General features: G+C 36.1%; 1 protein-coding gene across 42 annotated transcripts in view; it reads right to left on the bottom strand.

Annotated features, from left to right (window-relative positions):
- TCF4 (transcription factor 4) overlaps positions 1–26685 on the bottom strand; it is a 343125-nt gene that overhangs the window by 313860 nt on the left and 2580 nt on the right. For 26 of the 42 annotated variants that reach the window (XM_070627655.1, XM_070627641.1, XM_070627658.1 and 23 more), the window contains exons 2-3: positions 26463–26554; positions 24745–24817 (exon numbers count right to left, since the gene is read on the bottom strand). In XM_070627655.1, the coding sequence (XP_070483756.1) occupies positions 24745–24817; positions 26463–26534 (145 nt within the window). In that variant the 5' untranslated portion in view covers positions 26535–26554. Of the gene's footprint in view, positions 1–24744; positions 24818–25272; positions 25366–25450; positions 25674–26462; positions 26555–26685 lie in introns of those variants that run through there. The other 16 variants (XM_070627668.1, XM_070627674.1, XM_070627663.1 and 13 more) reach the window with 6 other exon arrangements.

Genomic DNA, 26685 nt, shown 5'->3' on the forward strand with positions numbered 1-26685 from the left:
TAAATACATAGGAAAGTGTTCATTAATCCAACAAAAAGCCAACAAATTAAGAAGTCCACACTGGCGTATTTTAAGTGTAGTTTTCCCATTTAAATCTTATTAATTTCAGTTACAGATTATGAAACTGGAAGGTAATCAAATAATGATAATTAAAAGATCTCCCTAGTTAGACGTCTATACAATCAACAAAATAACCCTGAATTACTCAATCCCATAAAAAATCTAAGTATCTCTCCAAGAGAAAATTAACAACACTAGAGTCACACATCCTTAGGTTATAAAATGTATATGGATAAGCCTGAAGGATGTCCTTTTTGCTTAAGAAATGATTTTAGGCCAACCAAAACGAGACTTAAATAGTGACTCATTAAAAGCCAGATTGTTATTGTTGTTATTGTTTTCAAGCAAAGTTCCCATCAAAAGAGATAAAGCCAGGACTTTTTCGTTGGAAGGATGTCACTTACTTATTTAGGTCACTCCTAAGTGGTTCAACCAGACTTTATTCTCATTATTCAAAAAAGTAACTTAAACGCATTCTAATATTCATATTCCCAGATTGTGAGAACTGGTTGCTCACTTGATTCTTTATGGCAGGTGACAAGAGAGAGGGCTAAAGAAAAAGCATAATTTTTTGAGAAAGATGGCGGTAAAGCCATTGAATAGAGATTTCTGGATAAATAAAAAGTATGGTTGTATATATTTCCCCTCTAGAAAAAATTAGCATGATCAAAGCAACCACCAACACATGCCAAACACCAGGCGTTCAACTATGAGACAATCAACATCAAAGCCAAACAGAATGAGTTCCCCAAAGCAAAAGAGAAAAGTAATTGTTAGTTAGACTTCCGCTCGTGGCCATCAGAAATGTTACCTTAATTTGGCCTTAATGACCTATAATCACTTTTAGCATATGGCTTTTAAGACTGCTATTATTCAGCTTGATCTATGGATATAATGGAGCAGAACAGAACTGTGGGTATAATTAAAGTAAGTTCCTGTAAAAGTGGAATATGTAGTACATTGCTAATGTGTAAATGACTAAATAACTTAATTAGGTGAAATGAAGTGCACTTATAACCACAGATACTTAAACCGAATCATGATAATGTTGTGTATACGAATATATTCTTTAAAAAATGTTTATTAACCAAACAGTAGGGCAAAGAAATACAAAGGGACCAAGACCTACAAAATTCACACTGGTTAACATTGGCTCCTGAATGTAAACTGATAAAACACAACCTAAATTATTTTTAGCTGTCAAAAATGTCAAAAATAACCATGGGATTTTTTTTTCTTTTAAAAAAAGCTGATTTTGGTAGCAATTAAACATAAGAATGATCTAGTGCCTTGATTTTGGCTCCAGAGTTTTATTTTTGATACATACTCTCTTTCATATTGATAATTGAGGGATTTGGGGTAGGGGGAGGGATGGGTAAAGGCTGAGTTAAAGTTATACTAGAGGGTGGTTTTGTAAAAAAAATAAATAAAAATAAAGAAATCAATCTTTTGTTGTTCTGGGTTTTGCCATTCCACGAATGTAAATAAACACAGCCTATGATCACATGGAAGCACCTTTCCGGTTGTACCAGGAAAAACACGGATGTTAAAATTCACCCAAAAAGGCTGCTCCCTGAAGCAAGATAAAGAAGCAGACAAGCACAGCGGGAAAAGAGTGTGAAGTGCACATGTGGGGCCTTGATTCAAAACACAGCTGCTGGATCTAATTTTAGGCCAACTGGCCTTGTCAGTGTCTCTTAACAAGGAAAATTTCCCCACTGAATATTAGAAGCTGTAAAAAAAAAAAAAAAAAAGCACATAATAATATTCATTAGTTAACTTATCTACACCATTGCTGCTGTTTTATACAGAAAATATGCAATGGAGCCGATCACTGAGAAGAGCTTAACCAGTGTTGTGAAGGGTATTTCAAACAAGGAAGTTTTATTCTTGAAGAAATGACCCATGAAGATCCAGAGACAGACATGGGACCCCACAGACGTTTATGCAGCAAGACTATTCACATCTTCAATAAAGGAATTCAAGAATTTGGGAGTACTCCATAGATGAATGTACATAAATGAAAGTACAGATTTTTCTCATCTCTCATAGCAGTGTTAACTGCTAACACTTATTGAGCTCTGACTGTGGGTAAAACCAGAGCTCAGCGCTGCACTTGGAGGAGTTCACGTGATCCTCACAAATCTAGGAGGTAGGTCTGATGAGCAGCACCATTCTTCTTACAGATAAAGAAATTCTATCAAAGGCTATACAATCTTTTCGGCATCTAGGCAACTGAGAAGTATGGGTATTTACCAGTATTTACCAAGTCTTCTCTGATTTTGCTTTAACCACGTCTTCAAGGAAATTTTAAATATAACAGTTTGGGCACAATCTCATATACTTAAGTAAATGAAGTAAAAAACTTTCTTCAAGCTTACCAAGAGCATTTGCTGCCACCATTAAGCAGCACAATGGAGCATTTGTATCCTATCGTATCTACTCACTCTCTTTATTTTTCAAGAAGGGAAGCACAGAGAAAGTTTGTAATGTTCATAAAGGGATCTCTAGATCCTTATTCCCAAAATTGCATGCAAGATATTAAATCCTCATGCTGTAAGAATTTTCCTATGGAAAAGTGTCCTATCTTTCATCGGATTCTCAAAGCATTCTGTGGCTCCAAAAGTGTTCCCATTCTCTGGCCTTCACTCCCTGGCCCTGGGCAAACTTTGAACCTGTCACCCCCCACCTGTTCCCATTGCTCCATTTCTAGTCTTAAAGAACCAGCTGTGATTTGCAAAGTTCACAATTGTACACACTTTTCCCTCAGCTCAAACTGTCCTTCAGCTTCTGTATAGAGATTCCCCACTCATCCTTCAAGGCCCAATTGACCCGGCAGTCTCAGTGAAGGTCCTGCAGCACTTACCTCTACTCCAAGGATTCTGATTTCCTAGTGGTGCCCTATACATAAACGCTTCTAATGGAGAACTTATCATACAGAAGGATAACATTTTACGTAGAAGTTCATCTCCCTCACTGTGAGTTCCCTTAGATCAAGGACTATGTTATTTATCATCAATTTTTCTATCTCAAGCACACAATCTTTCACATTTGGTGAGGGCTTAATAAATTTGCTACACTAATTGATAAATGAATGTATAAACAAAATGCTATAAAGATAATCAGTTAACAACCCTCTATCTAATAAAGTCTATATGACACAACATTCACAAGTAAGAAAAGTCTTTGTCCATAATCATCTTTACACCTGATACTTATTCACTGACCTATTTATGTCCATCCTGATTCCACAAAGAATTTGATCTACTCCATACAAAATTCTTTCCCATACATGATGTTTTTCTGATATCGTTCTTCATTTAGCTTAGGGCTTTAATTTTTAAATAGTTTGTTCTGTTTATAAAAGTAATACATTCTCACCATTACATTATTATTAAATTAAATACATGAAAAGATAAAGAAAACAAATATGACCCATACAAGAAAATATATGACTGTCCCACTTTTCAAATGAATAAATTCACTCGTTGAGATTTACAGTGAGCTGTCATAATGGAGAAGCCCATCCTTCTTTACACCTAGGGCTAAAATACATTTCTCTAGACTGAGGGTCTGCCCGCCGTGCCCTCCCCACACCCTGCCAAAATCCAGCGACTGCCTGTTTTTGTAAACAAAGTTTAATTGGAATGCAGTCATGCTCTTTGGGTTACTTGCTGTCCTTTCATGCTACAACAGCAGAATTTATGACTTGTAACAGAGAGTGTATGGCCCACAAAACCAAAAAATATTTATTATCTGGTCCCTTACAGAAGAAGTTTGCTGACCCCTGCTCTACTCTACATCATTCTAGTTCAGAAACATGTGTTTATGCTCCAGGTCTTTAGTAGAGAAGAATGATTTCTTCATTTAAAGAAAACTGCTTTTCTAGATGCTCCACACATAAGAGGTAAAAAATGGTAAAAATCCATAACATAAGGGTCTGAATATTATTAGCACGAACTTTAAAAAAAAAATTTTAGCTTTATAAAATCAAAACATAAAATGAATATTCAAACCAGAATGCTCTGCCAATAACCAAAATATTTAGCAAAGGAAGCAAGAGCCATGGAAGGCACTGGAGAAGCCCTGGGCAGAGAAGTCAGTTCATAGCACTTGCACAGCCCTCCCCCATGTCCCTTCTTTGGTCTGGCCAAAGACACCCTACTTGGCCCAACTCACCCAATGACACTTCCCAAATTTCAGTTCCACCTTCTTGATTTTTGCCATAACTAAGTACTAACTGAATATTCATTCAACTAAACTGAATATTATCTAACTGAACATCAACCAGTTAATACTTTTCTTTATAAAGAATTAACTTTTTGAAAAACAAAACAGAAAACACAGCTTTCTCCTAAGAATAATATCTATAAAATCCAGGACGAGTTGTACTAGTTGCATTTTGTTGTAAAACATATTGAATCATAGATACCTATCAATAGATATCCAGCCAACCAGACAGAAGACAGACACCACTATCGAAACTTAAAAGATTTCTGTTCTCCAGCTGATAAAAAAATACTCATCGACAATTCAATATTCCATTGTGTCACTTCTCAGAGAACTCAATGGTTCCTTGTTTAACTGTTCTCATCTGTAAACTCAAAGACCTCAGAGGGGTACTCTAGGAAATAAAAGAGTTAGTGAATAAAAAGCGTGATCCATAATGAAATGTCAAAAACGTCATGCCCCCTCCAGAACCAGATGGACATATTATATGATGTGATACATGTGAAAGAATTTGTGACCTGTACTCACCACAGCAATTTGTTCTGAGTTTGCCCAGAGAAGAAATAAGGCAGAATATACGGAAAGAGTTCACCTCCTGGAGTTCAAAGACCTAGACTAAACCAACGCTCTGCCCCACACTACCTGTATGGCCTGGGACAAGTCAGGGGATTCTCTGAGTCATGATTTCCTCTTTAGTCACTTGGGGATGACCAGATTTCAGGGCTTTACACGAGATAATGATGTAAGAGTGTCTGACATACGGAACTCAGTGAGTATGAGTTCTCCAATGCCTGATTTGGGCTGATATTTTATCTGGTGACAAATTCTACACGCAAAATGTACGTGAAAATGCCAAAATTATAATATGATCATCAGAAATTTATACGACCTTGAAAATCCAATAAATGAACACAAAAGGAAAGAAGTTTAGTGGTTTCCAATGACAACACTATGACTAAACTTAAAATGAGCATGGTCCTATAGAACAACCATTTCTCCTAATCAGTAGATCCAAATTAAACTACATATATATGTTTACTGAATCATTTATTAAATAAATTTAGTTTATTTATTGACTCAAAAGAAGTTCTAATTGAGAGTGGGACATCAAAGAAAGCCTCTCTGAGAAAATGGCATTTCAGATGAGATCTGAATGGAGTTAGCCAGGCAAAGAGTGAGGGGAGAGGTGCTCCACAGCATGTGCAAAGGCCCAGAATCAACAAAAAGCTTGGTAAAGTCCATGGACCTAAAAGAAGAGCAATGTAGCTTGAATGTAAAGAGTAGGAGGAGAAGGAAACCAAATGAGGTTGTGGGGGTCCCTCTAGGATATGCTATAAAAGTACAGAAGTTATTCTGAAAATACTAAAAGTATTTATAACAGTGAAAAACACTGAAGTTGGGAGACAAAATGCTCTGTTTGACATCTTCTAAAAACTCACTCTGGTTGCTTTGAAATATGGATTCAACAGGGAAGAGGTGGAAACATGGAGAGTAGGAGGCTACTAGAGTATACCAGACAAGAAATGCTGGTGCCTTCATCTCAACTGGTAAAAGGAGAGGTGAAGAGCAGAACTCCATGATGATTAGATGGGGAGAAAACGAAAGGAAGGGGCGAAGGGGTCCAGATTTTGGTTTAATTAACTAGGTGCATGGTAGTGCCATTCCTAAGATGCAGAAACCTAGGGGAGGCAAATATTAAGAGAAGAGGAGGAAAATCAAATGTAACAGACCGCTGGCTCCACAAACTGACACTGAAAGACACAAATGGTACTGGAGTAACATATGAGAGCTGTTACCTTGGAAACAGAAGAGGTGATTTAAGAAGAAAATGTACATGAGAATAAAAGTAAACATGGACAGAATGCCTACTACGTGTTGGACATGGGTTAAGTGTATGGCAAGTATTATCTTATCGAATTCTCCCAACAACCGTTCCTACTCATTTTACAATAAGGAAACAAGGTCACACTGCTAATAACCAGAGGATAACCAGCCCAATCTGATTCCAGATTGAGGCACTGCATCACACTGTTTCTCACCTGAAGAGGGAAAAAACGGTCAAGATAAGATCTCTGAGGGACTCAATTTACAGTTCAGGCAGAAGAAGAGCAGCCAGCAAAGAAGAGGAGGAACAAAACATCAGGAGAATGTGGTATAGAGAAGCAAGATGCACAGAATTTCCACCAAAAATAAAGGAATATTTTTTCAAAAGTTGCTGAGAGGCGCAATGAAATAATACTACTAAACATCAAAAAGAGAGAAGTCAGGGAAAAGACAGATGTCCTAGAAAGGAATGGCTATCAACAGCAGACTTCTCGTGAGTTGCAATGACTGAATTCAGAATAAAACTGTCAGAGTAATGAGAAAAAATAAATGTCAACCTGGAATTGTGTGCTCTGTAAAATCATCTTTCAAGAAGAATAAGGACATTTTGGATCAACAAAAGTATAAGAGTTGACCTTCAACATCCCTATACCAAAAAACTTCTCCAAGATATACTTCATCAAGTATGAAAACGATTCCAGGAAGAAGGTCTAACCTAAGATGCCAGAAAGTTTTGAGCAAAGAAATTAGTAAACTAGGAAATCTAAATGCTGGCTATAAAGTAACAATATCTAATTTAATAGAAAATATTTTAAAACTCAAAACAAAAATACTCTAAGTAGGGAGAAGAGCGATGGAAAGAATGGTATTCTACGTCCTAAAATTGCTTCAAAGGAGAGTTAAGACTATAGACAAACTTTAGTCTTTGTCAGATAACCAGGCAAAGTAAATCTCAAAGGTAACCACTAAAAAACAGAAATAAATTCCAAACAATGAGAGAGTAAAGTGAAACAAACAAAACCTTAATTAATTTCTTTAAAAGAATGAGAGGAGGGAATAAAAAGTGTATAAGACAGAATACAAATGGAACTCCAGAATTTTGATGACAGTAATCACAGAGCTACCATGTTTGACAATCCCAAGAGGCACCATTCACGTCGTAGTCCATGTAAGTGACCTAAACCATAGTACAAAGAAAACATAAATACACAATTTGATATCCGATTAGATTAAGATTAAAATCCAGCTGTAGCTGGAATACCTAAAACATAACAACAGGGATGGGATAAATAAAGACTAAAAAATAGATGCATAAGACAAACAGTAGCCAAAAAGAAAGTGGGTTAGCTATACCAACAGCAGATCAAATAGATTTTAAGACAACAGAGCAGAATGAGTATGACCACATACAAAGCGGATAAAGAGTTTAATTAACCAGGAATATCTAGTCATTCTACCTTTGAACGCATGTTATAACACAATTTCAATATGTATAAAGCCAAAACAGGGAGAAATTTGCAAAGTCACCATCATAAAGGATTATTTCAATCCACTTCTCTCAATGACAGTACGTCAGACAAAAAAAACATTAGTAAAGGTACAGACGATTTTAAGGCAGAACTAACAAGATTTAAATTTCTGGACACATGGACCCTTCAACTCAATTATAAGAGAATACGCAGTCTTCCTAAGCACACAATGGAACATTTATGAAAACTGATTAATTAAAACTGACAATAATGCAAGTCTCACAAGAACCAAAGAACTGTAGTCACATAGAACAGTTCTGACAACAATTAAATGACATTAGAAGTCAATAATAAAAGGAAAAATAACACATTCATCTGTAAACCTTCTAAGGCACCAATAAATACTGCAAGGGTCAAAGAAGAAATCATAGTGGAAACTCTACAATACTTATAAACAAAATATGATGAACATGTTACATACTAAAATCTACGGAATACAGTGACAGCAGTACTTGGATGGCATTTTACAGCCTTGTGTTTTTATATTAAAAAAAATAAATGATGACAACTTAATGAGCTAAGTGGTCAACTTAAGAAGTTAGGAAAAACTCAGAACACACCCAAAGCAAACAGAAAGCAGGCAATAATAAAGACCATTTTCTACTTTAATGAAGTAGAAAATGAACACAATAAAAAAAAATTATACAAATGTTAAAAAAATAATCCACAAAGCCAAAGTTGCTTCTTTTTGAAAAGACTAATAAATGAGAAAAACTTCTACCAATCTTGAGCAAGGAAAAAATAAATAAAATCAGGAACGAAAAATGAAACAATTATAGAGTTAACAGAGATGAAAAAGGTCATAAGAGGGGCTGGCCCAGTGGCATACTGGTTAAGTTTGCGCACTCTGTTTCTGTGGCCCAGGGTTCACAGGTTCAGATCCCGGGCATGGATCTACACACTGCTCATTAAACCATGCTGTGGTGGCATCCCACATACAAAATAGAGGAAGACTGACACAGATGTTAGCTCAGGGACAATCTTCCTCAAGTAAAAAGAGGAAGATTGGCAACAGATGTTAGCTCAGGGCGAATGTTTGTCACCAAAAAGAAAAAGGTAATAAGAGAATACTGTGAATAACTTTATGATAATCAATTTAAAAATCTACATAAATGGGAAAAATATTATTTACATCATTATATAATTTTATTCACATATATAATTTTAAAACTATCTGGAAAAGAAAGTACAATTCTCATTCATAATACCTTAATATTTAAAAACTGTATAAGTGATTTAAAATCATCTCACACCAGGCTCAGATAGTTATACAGACAAGTTTTACCTAATTTCAAGGAACAGACTATTTCAGCCTAATACAGACTCTTACAAAGAAGACAGAGTGGAAATATTCCCTTATTCATTCTACAGGTCACTATAACCTTGTAGTCAAAACCACACAAATCAAAACCAGAGAAGGAATATTACATACCAATCTTAGTTATAACCACACGTGCAAAATACCAAAGAAAATATTAGAAAACTGATATTATTTTTTAAAGTCATAAAAATCCATATTTTTACTGCTATTATTTTTAAGAGAGTAATAAAAATACATCATGACCACATTAATTTTATCCCAAAAATGCAAAGGGAGTTTACCAAAGGGAAAAACATAAATGTCACTCACAACATTAACAAATTAAAGAAGATAAAAAAAATATAATTCAAATATACATAGAAAAAGTACTTGATAAAACTCAATACTCATGATAAAACTCTTAGCAAAATACATATGGAAGGAAATTTTCTTCATGAAATATCTACCAACATCAATGTCAACAGTGAAAATCAGAAAAAAAGACAAGGATGACCACTATTGCTGTTTCTATTTAATGGTGTACTTGACATCCTAAATAGCACAGTAAGATAAGAAAAGAAAAAAAAAGCCAGGTATAGGGATTTCAAAGGAAAAATAACAGAATTGTCATCATTCACACATATTATAACTAGCTATAGGAAAAATTCTAAAGGAAACACAAAGACATTTTTAGAATTTAGCAAGAATAAGAGAGTTTAGCAATATGGCTGAATATGAAAATCAATACACAAAACTCAACAGCATTTATAAATACCAGCAACAAACAACTTGAATGTTTAATTTACAAGAAAATGCCATTAACAACAGTAACAAAAAAATTAAGTACCTAAGAATAAACCATAAAGAGATATGCACAACCTCATGGAGAAAATTATAAAACTTTATTTTGAGATATCAAAGAAGACCTAAAGAAATGGAGAGATACATGAGTGGAGATAGTCATTATTAAAAATATATTAATTTTTGCCAAATTGATCATTAGTTTCCATGCAACTTCAATAAAATTTCTAAAAGGTTACAAAAGATCGTGACAAGCTAATTGTAAAATTTCTATGAGAGAACATTGGCCCTCAAATAGCAAAAGTAAATGTGTACATACGGGACATGAGAAGGAAGAGGAAGGACTTCACCTACCAGATACCAAAATGTAGAATAACACTTATTATAATGTGGTACTGAAGCAACCGTAGACAAACTGGCCCACAGATTAGAACAAAGGACTCAGAATGAAAGACCCTTACAAACATGGAAATTTACAACATTACAGAAATAGCATGGTGAATGCCTAGAGAAAGGATGGAATTTTCACTGAAAGATTCTAGAACAAATGTGTACCTTAGACATTTATGGAATTGGACCTCTACTTCCTACTCTACGAAATCTATGCCAATTGTATTAAATATCTTTATGATCTTGTGGTAGAGAAGAATTTTCCAACCATGACATAAAATGAAACATGAAAAAGGAAAAAAATAATAATATGACTACATTAAATTTAAGGTGTTCTGTTCATCAAAAATGTCATAAAGAGGGTAAAAAGACAGGTCATAAAATAAGAGAAGGTATTTGTAGCATGCATGACTGAGAATTATTATCCAAAAATATATCAAGAACACCTAGTAATCAATAAGAAAAAGAACAACAACTCAGTATAAAATTGAGGGAAGGGGAAATTCCACAGAAGAACAAATTTGAATGATAAACGCATACAGAGATGCTAAACTTCATTAATTATCAGGGAAATGCAAATTAAGACCACAGTGAGATACACTTTACATTTGATATTTAGATCCCACCTAAGATATTTAACACCAAAGGCAGGCAACACTATGCATCAGTAGTTATCTTTTACACTGTCCATGGGAATGCACATTGGTAGAAAACTTTGGAAAACAATTTGGCACTATCTTGTCATGTTGAACATTCACGTACTCTACAACCCAACAATCTGACCCATAAATATCTACCCTCCAGATATCAAAAGAGATGATCAAGTGTGCATCAAGAGATGTACAGGAAAGTGTGTAGTTCCAAAAAATGAGAATCAGTTCAACGATTTGCCAACTAAACAATGCGGAAGTAAATTGAGGCATATTCACTAGCAGTGAAAATGAACTAACACCACATATAACAACATGGAGAAATCTTCAAAATGTAACACTGAGTAAAAAAAGCAAGTACCACAAGACAGTATAAGAATGATAATATTTTTATAATCCTTCATCAAGTCAACTCAAACAACATATTGTTTAAGGATAATATATACATGTCATAAAACTACTTTAAAAAAAACAACAAGGGAATTTTTACCTCTGGCAGGGAAGATGGGCAAAGTTTCAGATACTGTTCTAGTTCTTATTTCGAACGGAGGGGCCACGGTCTTCACGCCATCATTAAGCTTCGTTAATTTACATACGCTACATATATTATTTGGCAGGTGTCAAACATTACATGATAAAATATGGTTCAAAATATTTGGTTGGGGTTAGACTTAAAAGAATACGGGAGGAAGGGATACAGAAGCAGTCAGTGGAAGTCACTGGAGACAACAAAACTCTTGCTTCATGTGAAGGAAGGCTAGAAAGAGGGCTGTGCCCAGAGCGGGATGGGAACGAGAGGGAGAGATCTCCTTTTTTTTCATTTTTAATTACAAAATATTTCAAGCATAGAGCTGTCAACCATTACATTCTACCATTTTTTTCTTTCCAAAAAAATAAAGCGATTGCAGATACTGTGGAAGCCCTCTGTGGGCCCTTCCCACCGCAAAAGGAAGGTAACTATATTTCATTTTATTTTCTAACTGAGAGTTACGAACGCATGCCTAGATGCTGAAGGAATTCTCCAGGAGGCAGGAACAACATGTGACCCATGTCCACTTACATCACATTCCCCTATGTACACCCTCACCAGCAGGGCACATGCTTTAGGAGTTTTCCGCTCGGCGCAGATGGTTCTATGCCTCTCTGCTTTCAGCGCCCTTCTGACAAGGAACACACAGAGCTCTTGGGTCATGGAGCCAAGTATTACTAACTGGCATAGATATCAGGATTCAACCCATACCCACAGCATTACCCCAGTGCTCTACCTAGCTGGGGGAAGGAAGGAAAGGAGGGAGAGAAGGAGGGAGGGAAGACAAAAGGAAGGTAAGAAGGAAGGAAGGAAAGGAGGAATGAGGGAGGGAGGAGGGTGGAAGTGGGAGGGAAAAAAGAAAGAGACAGAGAGAGAAGGAAGGAGAGACAGAGACAGAGAGAGAAAAGGAAGGAAAGAAAGAACGAACGAATGATATTTTTTCTTCAATTTGAACAGTAAATATACAGAAAGAATGGTGACGTTTTTCCTAACTAAAATGGACTAACAAACATTGGTTTGAGAGGTGACTCCCAATAGTAAACAATAAGATTAGTGAGAAAATGGAGGGGGAGAGAGACAGACAAAGAGGGAGATGGTCAGATGAAATAGGGAGGCAGACAATAGAAAAGACCAAGGATGGATATTAGCTGGGATTTGTAAAAACAGGAAGCTTCATTTTGTTCCTAATCAAAAGTTAACAAACAATTTTCCCCCATGGGCCACCTCAGACAAAACATAATCAACTAACAGTGTTTTGATCTCAGACAGTATCTCATATAAGCCAAACCTCCCTCCTAAAATTCCCCCATAAAGAGGGTCAGTATCATCCCATGGATGTGTTATCTGATGTCTGACCACAGGTACTCAATGAATTCAATCCAACAGGTTTAACTAAACCGTCACAATGTTTACTGGTAAAAAGAACATACGCTCTAAGAAGCCTAAATAGTGCATAAGTACTGAAGACCATCAAATCAGAAGGAAAAGCCCCTTTTGCCTTGTTCTCCCACTTCCATCTTTGCATCCTCTCACAACAGAATTGCAAAATCAATCTACCACTTTTCTCGGAAAATAAAAAGCACTTCTCTGGCACTTGGTTGCTAAAAAGACAGTGGATATCACAGGGTAGCTTAATTAGGTCTCACAGTTACTGTTAGAAGGTATAAAGCAGGGGCCGGCCCGGTGGCACAGCGATTAAGTTCACACATTCCGCTTTGGAGGCCTGGGGTTCACCAATTCGGATACCCGGTATGGACATGGCACCACTTGGCAAGCCATGCTGTGGCAGGCATCCCACATATAAAGTATGTGGCAGGCATCGCACACATAAAGTAGAGGAAGATGGGCACGGATTTAGCTCAGGGCCAGTCTTCCCCAGCAAAAAGAGGAGGATTGGCAGCAGATGTTAGCTCAGGGCTAATCGTCCTCAAAAAAATAAATAAACAAATAAATAAGTTAAAAAAAAAAAGGTATAAAGTATAGTTGATTTTCAAGTTATAGGAAGTTTCACATGCAAAAAAAAGCAAGTACCCACTATGAATGGTCCCTCTCCAGTCGGCTGAAGTTATAGATTTCAAATAAGGTCTACAGTCAATTTTCCAACTTCACCACCCACCATGTCGGACCATGTCTCTCACCTGGATTTCCGCAGAAACCTCACATCTGGTTTGGCCCACTCATACCGACTACCCTTGAGGGCTATGTTCTGGGCTGCAGCGAGATTCCCAGGCACAAATCTGATCATAGCAACTGCACAGGCTCCCTATCATTCAGTCTTGCATGATCTGGCCCCTACCCCTCTCCCTAGCCTCGGCTCAAGCCATGCTCTAGTCTCCTCCCCAACCACCACGCCCTGCTCTCTCTGCATGGAACCTATCTCCCCAGCCCACTTCACTCCCCATACTCCATCGCACCTCAGTCCAGGTGTGCCAGCCTAGGGAAGCCTCGCCTGACTGCTCGGCTTAGTCAGATATCCCTGCCACAAACCTGTCTGATGCCATGCACTCCTCCAATGCCAAACAGGACAGGGACATTCCTTCGCTTGATTCTTGAGTTAATGTCTGTCCCCCTCATTTAGTCAATGCAGGAACATACCTGTCCTGCTCATCATTTTATTTACAGGATCCAGCACAGCATCTGACATGATAAGTGCTCAATAAATAATTATCTAATTTTAAAAGTAAATGAATAATTTTACTGCATAGAAGTTTAAAAATAAATATTAAAAAATTTAAGTGTGGGAATAAAAAAGATAAGCCATGCACACCTAGTGCCCCTGAAGTAAATGTGCACTATCTATAAATCCAAAATTTTAATTTCCACTCAAAAAGGACAAATGGAACATAATTGTCATTGCCTCCCAAAGAGTCTATGGTACTAAACCTGAGAGTACATTCATAACAATACTCTTCCAGGTCCAATTTGCATCACCATTTGAATCCATTCTCTTTTCTTCATACTCACGCAGAAGTAGACAAGTCCACAGATTCCAGGATTTCTATGCTTCAGTTGGAAATGCGAAGTCTGCACTTAGTTATATTTGAAAGGTGCCTCCTAAAGAAGTCTAATTCTGTATTTCCACACCTTTCTGATTGAATCATTGTAGAACTTTTACCTAACAACAGCAATATTGTGCTCCAATTGCAATGTTGAAGTCGAAATTTTTTTTCTTCTTTATATCACCGTAGTATCTAGCACTATAAATTGTCTTGGCTCTCAAAAAACATTTACTGAGGGGCCGGCCCCGTGGCCGAGGGGTTAAGCTCGCGTGCTCTGCTTTGGCGGTCCAGGGTTTCACCAGTTCGAATCCTGGGCGGGGACATGGCACCGCTCATCAAGCCATGCTGAGGTGGCATCCCACATGCCACAACTAGAAGGACCCACAACTAAGAATATACAACTATGTACCAGGGGGCTTTGGGGAGAAAAAGGAAAAATAAAATCTTAAAAAAAAAAAAAATTTACTGAATGAATGAACAAATGAGTAAATGAAAGTTAATAATTCTCAATAATTCTATTGTTACTCCAGTGAAATATATTCACCCTGAAAAAAAAATAACACGATGTTCATACATCCCTGTCACTCTTCTGAAGCTTTCAACATTCTTTAAACAATCGGGCTTTAATAATAATGGAACTTTTTAAGTAAAATTAATTAATTAAAGTAATGATGGAATATTTCTCACCTTATCCAATTCTATTAAAATTACTACAGATTCAAGTGTAGACCATCCGCAGAAGTGGGACACCGCAAACATACAGCCCATGCAAAAGAGAAATAGTTCAACATGGGCCGAAAAGATAAATTGAAGGATAATAAGCTAATAAAATCAGGGGAAAATACTATGCGAAAGAAAAGTAACCCCATGCCTAAAACTAACTAGATAAAAAATCACAGTGACCACAAGAGAAGAGAAAAGCATTCAATGGTTTGGGACATCAGTGGACAGTGATGCTCGAGAAGGTACACAACAAAGAACGATTATTTCAACAAGGATTGGAATTGAATATTGCTTGGTCTCTCTTTCCAAAATTACAAAATTAGGTTATGTATGAAATTATATATTCAATCTTGAAATATTACTACCACTTGATGACCAAATTTTTTCTCGCTGAGTTTAAAGCTGTAAGGGTGCAAAATATTTTAAATATGAATCCCTTATTTTTGAAAGTGAAGAAGCTGTTTTGGGAATACATAGGTTCGTAAAGGACATTGTTAAAAATGGGTCTAGAATATTCTGTTTGTCATAAAAATCTTGTTTATACTCTGTGGCAAACACAATCATTCATTAATAAATTCTTCCTAAGGCTATTTAAATCATCACTTGAATTTTTGGCTCCTTGTGGAAACTGGAAGACGTGCTACTTTGAAATACCCGGAGGTCACAGAGAGAAAGACACTTTAATCTGAACTCATCAATACTTGAGGAGAGGATGGTATATATATATATTTTTTCCTATTTGTGATGTAATTATGATAGATTTTAGCCAAAGGTATATCTAGCCACTCCATAATTTTCTTACAAACATTATATAAGTTTTGGCTAAGATAACAATATCTTTGAAAAAGTTTTTTAAATGCATTTCCAAATGGGTTATATGGCAATAATAACTACATTTCCCTACTCGCTTTTGAACTAAAAGAAGTGGAACTGGCAATGGTGATGGTAATAATAATAATTGTTATTAAAATGGTGAATTTTTGCAATCTGAAAATATTTTTTAGTATAAAACCCCTCGTGAAGTGTCCTAGAGAGTTTCAAATTATTTTCTCAATTTTCAGATGCAGGCTTTGAGGTTCTAATCATTTTGTCAATACAAACAGCTAGTTAGCAGCAATATTGCAAAAGAATCTAGGTTTCCAGAGATCAGTTAAACAAATAATCTTCTCCAAAGTAGCTATCATTTTGGCTCAAGAAAATTTCCATTGCTGAATGGTATAATAGGAAGCGTTTGGAACTGGGGACATAAAAACCTTGATTTCCATCCTGACACTACACTAAAAACATATGCTTCGGGAAGGAAACTAGATTATAATCTCTAACACTCCCAAGAAAACCCAAAATCAGGAAAGAAAGAAAAAGGACATCCAAGATAGAGATGTTTGCCTGGAAGTCACCGCAGGTACCTAGACCAGAGTTGACTCCACCACAGGCTAAGGAGACTTTCTTTCTGGTGCTCTTTAATCTACCCTTTGCAGTAGCCTTCCTTCCTCTGCCTGGTACACAGTGATCTTGACATAAAATGCTCAGTCCCAACATCCCCATGTCGAAATCCTATCGCTCCCCTTCCAGGATCAGAGTCGATTTGCTCATTGAAGTCTTCATTATTCATTTCCCCCAGCAAGAAATAAGTTTTTACTTATCTAAACTCCCACAGCGTGAATGACACTTGTCTTCTGGACACTGAGTATTAATTATGTACGTGGTTTTCTACTCTTTTCTGTCAGAATACATACCCTCCCAGGGCAGGACCTTTCTTGCACAAAGGCCTCTTCGTCCCACAACTGCTAACACAGGGGTTTGAACGTAGCATGTGCTAAAAGTACATATTCCATGATCCATCAGTAAGAATTATGACAGGTAGATAAATAACTAGCTAGACAGATACAAACAACACCCAATCTCCACTGCCAACAGAGTAAACCCAAGGGGCAAAACGGAAGCTCTGCTACAAGCTCCAGACAGTGATAACAATAAATACACCTTCCTAAACCATTCCCTATCCATTTTTACTCATCTTAAGTGGATATAAAAGTAATCACTGACCAGGTACACCAATTTGCATGTTTTTCATATCTGCTCTGCAGCATCTTATACAATATGAAAACCAGAGTGTCCAGAGCTATCATTTCAACATCCTCCTGCATAGATCTTTTCCTAATTTAACAGTCCTCTAAATACCTCTTATTTAAGTCTTCACTTGAGAAATTTGAGATTAAAACCCTTCCATTTGGATGCCTTGCAATGCAGCTGAGTAGCCCAAAAAGGAACGTTTAAATTAATGGAAGATTAAAGCAAGAAAGAACATTCTAAGAGGTATTATGTAACGGGGCTTTGTCACCACCTTCTCTGTTTTATTGGGAAAATAGTCTTTTCCCAGGGGACTGCAAGTTTATATGCCAACCATCAGTCCAGTTTAACTATTCAAAGTTAAAAATGTCAGAGAAAAAGAAAAGTTTGTAATGGAAATGCTGACATGCCATGAAGTAAAGAGGCACAGGCAGGTGCTCCTGTAACCAGGGTCATAACTCAATCAAGCTGTATTTTGACGTCATCTGTTACAGAAAAAAGCCAAATGGTTTATGAACAGCACCAGAACCCCTGAGATTAAATTACAGCCCCGATATTTAATCATAGGTCTTACTTTGTTATTTTTAATAACACAATACATTTTAACAGTGATTCGTCAACTGCCTTAGCCAAATTAGAACACGTGATGACAAGTGAGCCGGATTACAATGTCCATCCCTCACAATCTGGGTTTTTATTATTTTTTCAGAAATGGTAAATTATACAAGTTTTCCTCTTCTTAAGAAACATACAGTTGGTACAAACGGATTGAGTCCAAACCTTAATTAAAAGCAGCATGGGGTCCCTGACCAGCGGGTCAGGACATCTGTATTTGTGTCCTATTAGAGCCAATAACCAACTGTATGATTTAGGCAAAAGACTTTTAACCCTCCCAAACCTTGGCTCTTTACCTAAGAAACAATAGAGCATCTCTAAAGTCTCCCGTAAATCTGAATTTCTCAAAATTCTTTGTTTGAAAAACAAAATTTTGTAGTTTTTTGGGGATGCCCTGAAGATCTAAGCGCAAAATTTTTATAGCTGAAAAGTTGATGAATTTTTAATTCAGTTAAAATCACTCTGATCAAAGAGGCATTCTAGTACATGAGAATCTGTAAGCTAAAATTTTTAGAGGCAACATCAGCATCAGCAAATGAAACAGGTTCTTTAAAAAGTAATGTACAAATACTGCTGAACGTGTGAAGGTTTGTTTGCAAAACAAATCAATACAGGCACCTCCGACAATGGAGTGCAGTTAATAAACTACGTATCGTAATTACCACCAATGGCAGTCTAGAAAGTCATTCATTAAATGTTAATTGTCACACAAAAGTACAAAAGCATCCATTTGAACAATCGCGTGGCTGCACCTTTAAATAAAATACTTTCTTACAGCCCTGAAATTCATCCATATAAACTGATTTTAAACACACCTGGGTATTTGATATGCTGATTAACTGGGCCTTTATTTATTTTTGAAATGAAAGTAAATATGACAACCTTTTTCAACACTTTTGCTATTCCTGTGAGTCTGACATAAAAAATATATATACATATAAATATTACTTATAACAAAGTGTTAACCAATCTTCTCTAAAGATTAAATTGCCACTTTTCTTCCATCTCTCTCATAAGCACTAAGTGACATATGGTCCAAAGGTATCCACCTAAAACTCATGTGCATATCTTATTGCTGAGTCTAAGTGGGCTCACAGATTTAGAAAATGGATAATCCACATGTAAGCTTATAAATTTGGTGGTCGATTTTGAAAATTTTATTCAGAGTAATAAGAAACCAGTAACAAAAATAACCTTTAAAAAAACCCTATGATGTGTTTTACCTTACTTTCTCTAATACTGAGCACTATCTAATTAACTTGAAAGAACACCTGGTCATAAAAAATAGCTCATAAAATACAAAAGATAAGGAATGGGGAGGTTTTTTTGTTTCTGTCTAGCTTCATTTTGATGCTATGTCTGTGCAAGATCTGACTTACTCAACATATAGATATAAATTCTAAAGGTTTGGCCAAGAACATTTTGGTTCAGGACTTGTAAACTGAAGAGCATTTCAAAACACACCATGTTCCTTATTAGGCAACTTAAGATCTGTTATCTTGGCTTATGGGAACAGATCTAAATAGTATCATAATACTAAACGTTGAAAATCACAGGCCTGGGGCCACCAGGACTCAACTCTATGCCTTGGACGAGGTTGCAAACTTCCAACATAAAATGTAGTTTACCATTAGGAGTAAATGTTTGATCTGCAAAGCTTACAAAATTACTTTGTTTATCATAGCAGATGAAAGCAAAAAGGAATAATTTTAAGCTCAAAACAAAACTGTTTACATGACAGTCTTTACTGCTCCATGATTCTAAGCATTTAAGACAGATTCGAGCAATTAACAGCATAAACTTTCATTACATAGTTCTATTATATATGTTTATGTGACTTAGCTGTTCATCTGTTATTTAAGTGATTTCCTCATTACAATAGTAGGGTGAAGATAATTTGCTGATGCTGTCAAAAATGTTAAGCATTTCAGTCTCAACAGATCTTGGATCCCTACACTTGTTTAATGCATTTTATTTACTTAAGTCAGTGTCAGATAGAGTACTGCTTTTGCCTTCTGAATTTAGAAAACGCAACATTTTAAGCACATGTCTGGTAATAGACATATCAAAACTTCAAAATGGCTTATTTTAGTGATGCAGATAGAATTTAGGATTATTGTTCTTGAATATTAAGTTTCAAAGATCTAATAATGAACTGCAAAACTTCTTTTATAAAGACAAGAAATCTTTATTTTTTAGATATTAACAGAGCATGTGTGGTTATCTCAACTTTTGGTTTGACTAGGTATATAAAAATAATTGAAAACAAAATATTTTCACTGGTACCCATGCAGACTGTCAACTTACAATTGAACAAAAGCACAACTTTGAAAATATCTACCATATTTTCTTTGTAAAAATTAAAAAATAATAATAATATGAGAGAGACATACTAAGTCACATTGAAACCCTAGATAAATTAGAAAGCTAGCTTATTTGGATACTAAAGCAGGAAAAATAATGGGTGTGGTTCATGTCATTATCTTAAATATGTTTTTAAAAAATGCTTATCTACTCTAAAGATCAGGAACAGTATTCTATTCCAAGCCTCAATAAGACATTTTTATGCCTATATAGTCTTGAAAAAGATAACCTATATCTGACTCTGCGTGTGTGTGTGCGTGCATGTGCACGTGTGTGTGAGAAAAGAACCTGGCTTTAAAACCTAATTCATGACTGACTGCTCAGAGGAAGCTGTTTAACATTTCTAAATCTCGGTTTCCTCATCTATGAATCGAGCATGGTAGTCCTTGCATCTCACCGGGTTCTTGCGAGGATTAAAAAAATACAATAAATATAAAGTGCATAGCACACCACTTGGCATATTAAGAAGCGCTTTAATTTTGTCAGTGGCATGCCCATCCACACTCTATTATTCAATCTAACAACTTGCAAAGAGTCACAGGGGAGATCAGACAAAAGAGAATGACCAGTAATCCAAAATTTAGCTCCAAATCTTAAAAAGCCTTCAAAGGACACAGGCAGAAGCAATTGTAAGCATAAATATCAGCACAGGAATCCTCACACCTCATTATGCAACACCAATTACAGAAAAACAGAGTAGTGAAACCAATGTTATTCCAATAAAGAACAGAGAATTAGCAAATCAAACCTTGTGTTTTAGAATAGCAAATAAAGGCACAGTTTAGAACCTCCTTCACTTGGGCCTCAGTTTTCTTTGACTGTACAATGAAGGCACTGGGCTGTATATTTCTAAGGGGTTTCTAACCCCCAAATTCTATGATTCTAACATAACGGGTTTAACGCCACTTTACTTTTTTTTTAACCTATTAAATTACTCTGCTCTTTGCAAAAGCCGTACAACCATTATGAATTGTACTGTAATAGTAAGGCTGTTTTCAAACACACACACAATTAAATAACTGTTCAACAAATACCTTTAAGGGGAGATCAATTTTTTTTCACGCCATAACCATGAACTCAAACTAGTACAGATGGAAATTGATTCAGGATGCTGACCATTTGAATCTCGTCTGTGATACAAAACTACCCGTTGGATTGATTTTTCTTCTCACTGAATTTACTAAATTGATGCGTCGTTTTGGTGTCATGTGGATATAGGTGAACTAACTTGAATGAACGTCAAGAAATGTTTTTCCTGTTCCAGAAATGACCATGACAGGGATGTGGTGTGTTTTACTGCTGCTCTTAATTGTTCAAACACCCATTCATTTGGCAATCTTTAACAACTGCTGAACACCTTAGTAAAACTAAACAATTCCAGGGAAAAAAGCTCAACTTTTACACTCAGAGAGGAAGATGTAGTGTCCGTCACAGACTAACTGTAAATACATGTAACAGATGTGACCAGAGCTGTTCTTGAGTACAGATCATTTTAGTGGCCCAACTTTAAAATTACTTTTTAAAAAGACACCAAAGCTAGTATATTTCTCTTTTGCTCACAAAAGACTCAAAGGTAAGTCAATGAACTGTATTTTTGTTATAGCAAAAAATTAAGCCCTTATTCATCAATAAGTTATAGACTCTAGGTGTATTTTTTTTTCTTTTGGTAACTCTGCCATCCTACTTTTTAATGAGAATAACTTTCCAATTGTCCAGGCATGTGGATGCTTTTAGTTTGTTTTAAGATCAATGATATAATGGATATTAAATCTCTTTGTATAAGTTTCCACATAGGTTACAACTATTTCTTAAAAATAATTCCAGAGCCCAAATTCTCCCTGTTAAGGTCATCGAAGCTCTGAACCATCATGGCTGAATTGTTTTAGTGCTCTCTGCTGAACACCTGCAAACATCAAACAAAAACTGCTGGTCCTTTCCTGGGTTGACAAAAGCCTTTCATGTGAAAAATGCTCCCTGGGAATGTCAGGCTGTAGCTCAGGTTACATTCCATTCTCCCTAGCAGCCTCCCCATTTCTTAAGGTGGTAGGAAAAACCATGTTTGTGAAATGAAAGATTAAAGGGAATATGGCCACACTTTATTTTCATTCTCCCATTGCAAATCACGATGGAGCATCCTATATTGATGGAATCAAATGCTATTGGGAACTTTAAGCATGAAATATCACCACGCGTCACTTTGAAAAAATATAGCAGGTTTTTCAAATACGAACAGTTTACTTATAGTTTGGATCTTTTTTCTGGATCCGAGTTTCAAAGCTACCCATGAAAGCGACATTTGAGCCCACTCAGGACAATGGATATTAACCTGAAGCCAATTTAGAAAATTATTTCTCTGCCTAAAGTTTCCTAGTTCATCCTTCCAGTTAAAGGGAAAAATGCAGTTTTCCTCATTTTTCTATTTGTTATTCTTTAAAAGGGATTTATCTTTGTTATCAAGTGGAAATGAAAGCCATTTTCTTCACTAATAGCCCTGTGTTCAAATGTATCTTGAAGAGACGAGAAAAACCAACACTCCAATCTGTACCCTATATATTATGGTCACCATCACACTGCATTGGATGAAAACCCTGCATTTTCAATCCAGCAGCCAGAACAAAATAGCCACTATACTTTTTACCTTTACAAGTAAATGCTTGGGCCTGAAAACTACACCTCTGGTACAGTGTAACTTAAAATTCAATACCTTAAAAATAGTCACAGCATATTTACTAGAAATATAACAGGTCTCACTAAGGATGAAGTCTTAAGAACTGTGTAAGTTTCAACATATGATCATTTAACAAAATGTAATACATACTCATACTTATCCAGCCTGTACTTTCAGCAAACACTTAAACATCACAGCAAGGACTTTATTTAAATGTGAACACAGAAAATGCACCAGCCACACAGTTGTCTTTTTAAATGTAACACAATTTCATGCTTCTAAATCACCTTACTTTATTAAACCATATCTCAACTGATATACTTAAGTTATTCCAAATGTGTCCGTTTTTACAATGTCCAAAGAAGTATTTTGCACTGACTTTGAAAGCAGTCTATCTCTGTGCCTTTCTGACATAATCCACTTTTAGATTTAAACTGAATACACATTTTCTTAAGCAGAATCGTGAAGAAAATTACTGTCAGAGATAAAGTTACTGTTTCGATATTGTCTAACATGAAAAATTAATTTGCCTAGAAAAGACACTTGTATTCATCTTTACCTCAAGGTTGTGTAGAGAACACAATACAGAAATTTGGAAAATATACTACTAATACAACAAAAAAAATGTTAAGTCCCTAAATGGAAAATATAACAGGGCCAGGACAGTAAAACACAAACATATGGTCAGTAGTACTTTTAATCAAAGTGGACTCCAAAAAATAAAAGATACAATATAACTACAAGAGGCATCTCATATTTTATATAATTCAAGCTATAGAGATAAAACTTTCCTAGGACTTACGGGAACCAGAAGAAAGAGAAGTTACTCATTTGGAAATGAGCAACTTTTAAAAACCATTAATTTTATAAACACATACCAATTATACAAATGACAAAGGTGAACAGATTTCTTTCATTGCTATAGCACCAAATGAAAACTAAGAGATGGGAAATTATATTCAATAGTTAACCTACAATTCCACTGGCATCTCACAGCTAAAAGATGTCAACATTTACCAGTCTGACTTAAGAACAGTACTCTGTCTAATGTACTGTACTGTACCACTGCCAGAACTCCTAAAATTCTGCAGCTGTTTAACAAGCATAAATGGATTTAAGCCTTGAACCTAAAGGATAGCAGGCAACAATGTACGCCTCCTTCTGATATGAAATACACTGGACAAAAATACAAATACATTTTAAATGAATATCATATTTTCAGTATTCACTTTTAATAACAGACCTTCAGAGAGTCCTCTATTAAAACTCCTCCTTAGATGCCAGATAATCATTGCGCACAGAGATTCCTTTGTGAATAGCGCTAACGTCTTCTTTAAGCATCACCTAAAGACCTTTCATTTATAACATGTAAAAGTCCTTCCAAATTTGCAACTTTAAATACAGCAAAAATTCATTGCACAAGTAATTGCTTACAGCAAAGAAACAGCTAACGCACCAAAAAGGATATTTTAAATATAAATGAATTCATATACAGCTCTCAGATTAGCAAGAGGCTATTTACAGCTCTGGTTTACTATGCAGCATTCATCTGCTAAATTAAGTGCTCATTTCTTTAAAAGGGTTAATTATACATAGTACCTAATAATTGATATTATTTACAAGGGATTTTCCCTTTTTTTGAAAGTTAGATTTTTCCCTCAATTTTCAAATAGGGAACATTAATTTATTTCCCCATGTTAACATTGGACTTAGCTTCACGTGTTTGATTACAATTGTATTAGAAAATTGCTTTGAAATTAAATGATTGAATTCTGAGAGTTTCCTTGATTAAAAAAAAGATCTTATTTTAATTTTGCAAAAGATAACATTTTGTGTAAGTCATACCACTGATGGATAATGAAATAACCATATCATTACAGGCTAAAATTTCAATGACTTTTTCAGAAGACTTCAACAGAGCCAAAAATATACAATGAGTGAATAAACAGCTAAGAAACATTTAACTACACACTAAGAAAAGAATTTACATACTTGAGCCAGTAAAATGTCCACTCGCCAAAGAAGTTGGTCCATTTTTCCCACTGCTCACAGGAGGTGAAAACATCTAAAAGAAACAAAGAAATATTACTGTTGAAAAAAAAGACATTTGTGCCTTCAGAGTGAGTCAAAGATCTTTCACACTCTTACCAAATAACTTAGAGTTTATGGTAAGGGTTCATTTTAGTAAAACACATCACCATTCCAACTTAAAACTAAAACAGGCACAACATTACCAGTCAGCCCCCTCCCCATGAGCACTCTATCTTTTTCCTCAGGCTCATTAGATTGCCAGTACTAGGCAGTACTACAAGATTTTAAACAAACACAGTCCCCATAATGTTATCAAAATTCAGGTTGGAGGGCAGCGGCCTCTCTAGAAAACATTAGTTTTACAAAGGAGAAGAAAAAAGTTGTTTGTTTTATATTGAAAACCTTGGCCATAAACGTGGCAATGTCCATTTCCATCCCGTATAGGATTTGCCTGTCATATGTGAACCCAAATAAAAATAAAAGTGCCACCTGCACTAAATTCTCATTTCGTCTCTAACATGAGAGCAATTTGAAGCAAGACTCTCTCTCTCTCTCTCTCTCACTCTCACTCTCACTCTCTCTCTCTCTCACTCCCTCTCTCTCCAGCATTTATTTCGACCCTAATTGGTTTCCCTTTTCTTCGACGTATCTAGTGGATAATGCGCACCTTCCCTGAGTCAGAGCCTGCAAGAAGCAAAGGAACGAATGGAGAAAGTGCAGCAAGCAGAAAGGGGGCTACGAAGCTGCCTAGGGCTACGTTTCCTGGCAAAACTTCCGAAAGCCATGTCTCCAAAAGGTCTGCAAGAGGAGCAGGAGCAGCAGCAGCAGCAGCAGCAGCAGCAGCGGCAGCAGCGGCAGCAGTAGCAGCAGCGGCAGCAGCAACATGAAAGAGCCCCACTTAGAAGGCGGTTTGGATTTTATTTGTGTGTTTTGTGGATTCTTTTTATTTTGCTTTGCAAATGCATCTTACACCAAACTCATCTGGCATTAAAAATGAATTAATTCCCCTGACACGTTTGGGAAAGGGAAGCAGAGGGATGGAGAAGGACCAAGTACAGCCGTAAAACTCCACAAGTGTGTAAGTTCTGCTTTGTGCTGATCTCACGACTATGAAATTTACAGAAACAGTCTAAAGGGTTCTAAAGAATGTATGCTCAGGATACACATTAGAGTTTTCAGAATCCCAGGAAAAGATGTTACCTAGGACTACAGGTCCTGCTAAACCAAAGCATCATCAGTTTAAAACTTTAATTAAGAGACAACTGGGTCTCCTAATATCTCTTTCCCATTTTCAGAACAAAATAAATAACATCAGTAGTGCACAGTATTAGTACTCAAAATGTTCAGAAAAGGCCAAGTTTTAGGGGTGGTTCACAGTTTTAGGGGTGTCTGTTTTTCCTTTCCATTGGGCTGAGATTCCATTATTTTCGGGGTTCGGTGTGTAGGGAACTCAAGGCAAGTAATTAGACTCAAAAAAAAAAAGCCTGACTCGTCCATCACACCCAAAAATTGTAGTTAAAAACTTATCAAAAAGACCTTTATGTTTACCAAGGATTCAGCCAATTAAAAATTATTCCTGTCCTTTAGATTACTATTGGTTTCTAGCTGAAGTGTTTGGGTTTTTTGTTTTGTTTTGTTTTGTTTCACAGCTGTTGTTAGTTTCCACCGTTCTTTCTTACCGCACTGAAATCCAGTAAATCACTCAGCTCTTTGTCCGTCCCTAAGGCAGCCATTCGCTGTTGGTGATGCATTTTAGCAAAATCACACAAACCTAGAAACATGGAAATAACCGCAATCAGAAAATCCAGTCCCAATCCTTAGAGAAAACACAATCGGATTTTTGGAGACTGGGGGGGTTGGGGGTGGGGATGTGGGGGCGGGTGGGATTAAGGTGGAAAGGAG

Source organism: Equus przewalskii, chromosome 7, assembly GCF_037783145.1.
Source record: "Equus przewalskii isolate Varuska chromosome 7, EquPr2, whole genome shotgun sequence".
Classification (NCBI taxonomy): domain Eukaryota; kingdom Metazoa; phylum Chordata; class Mammalia; order Perissodactyla; family Equidae; genus Equus; species Equus przewalskii.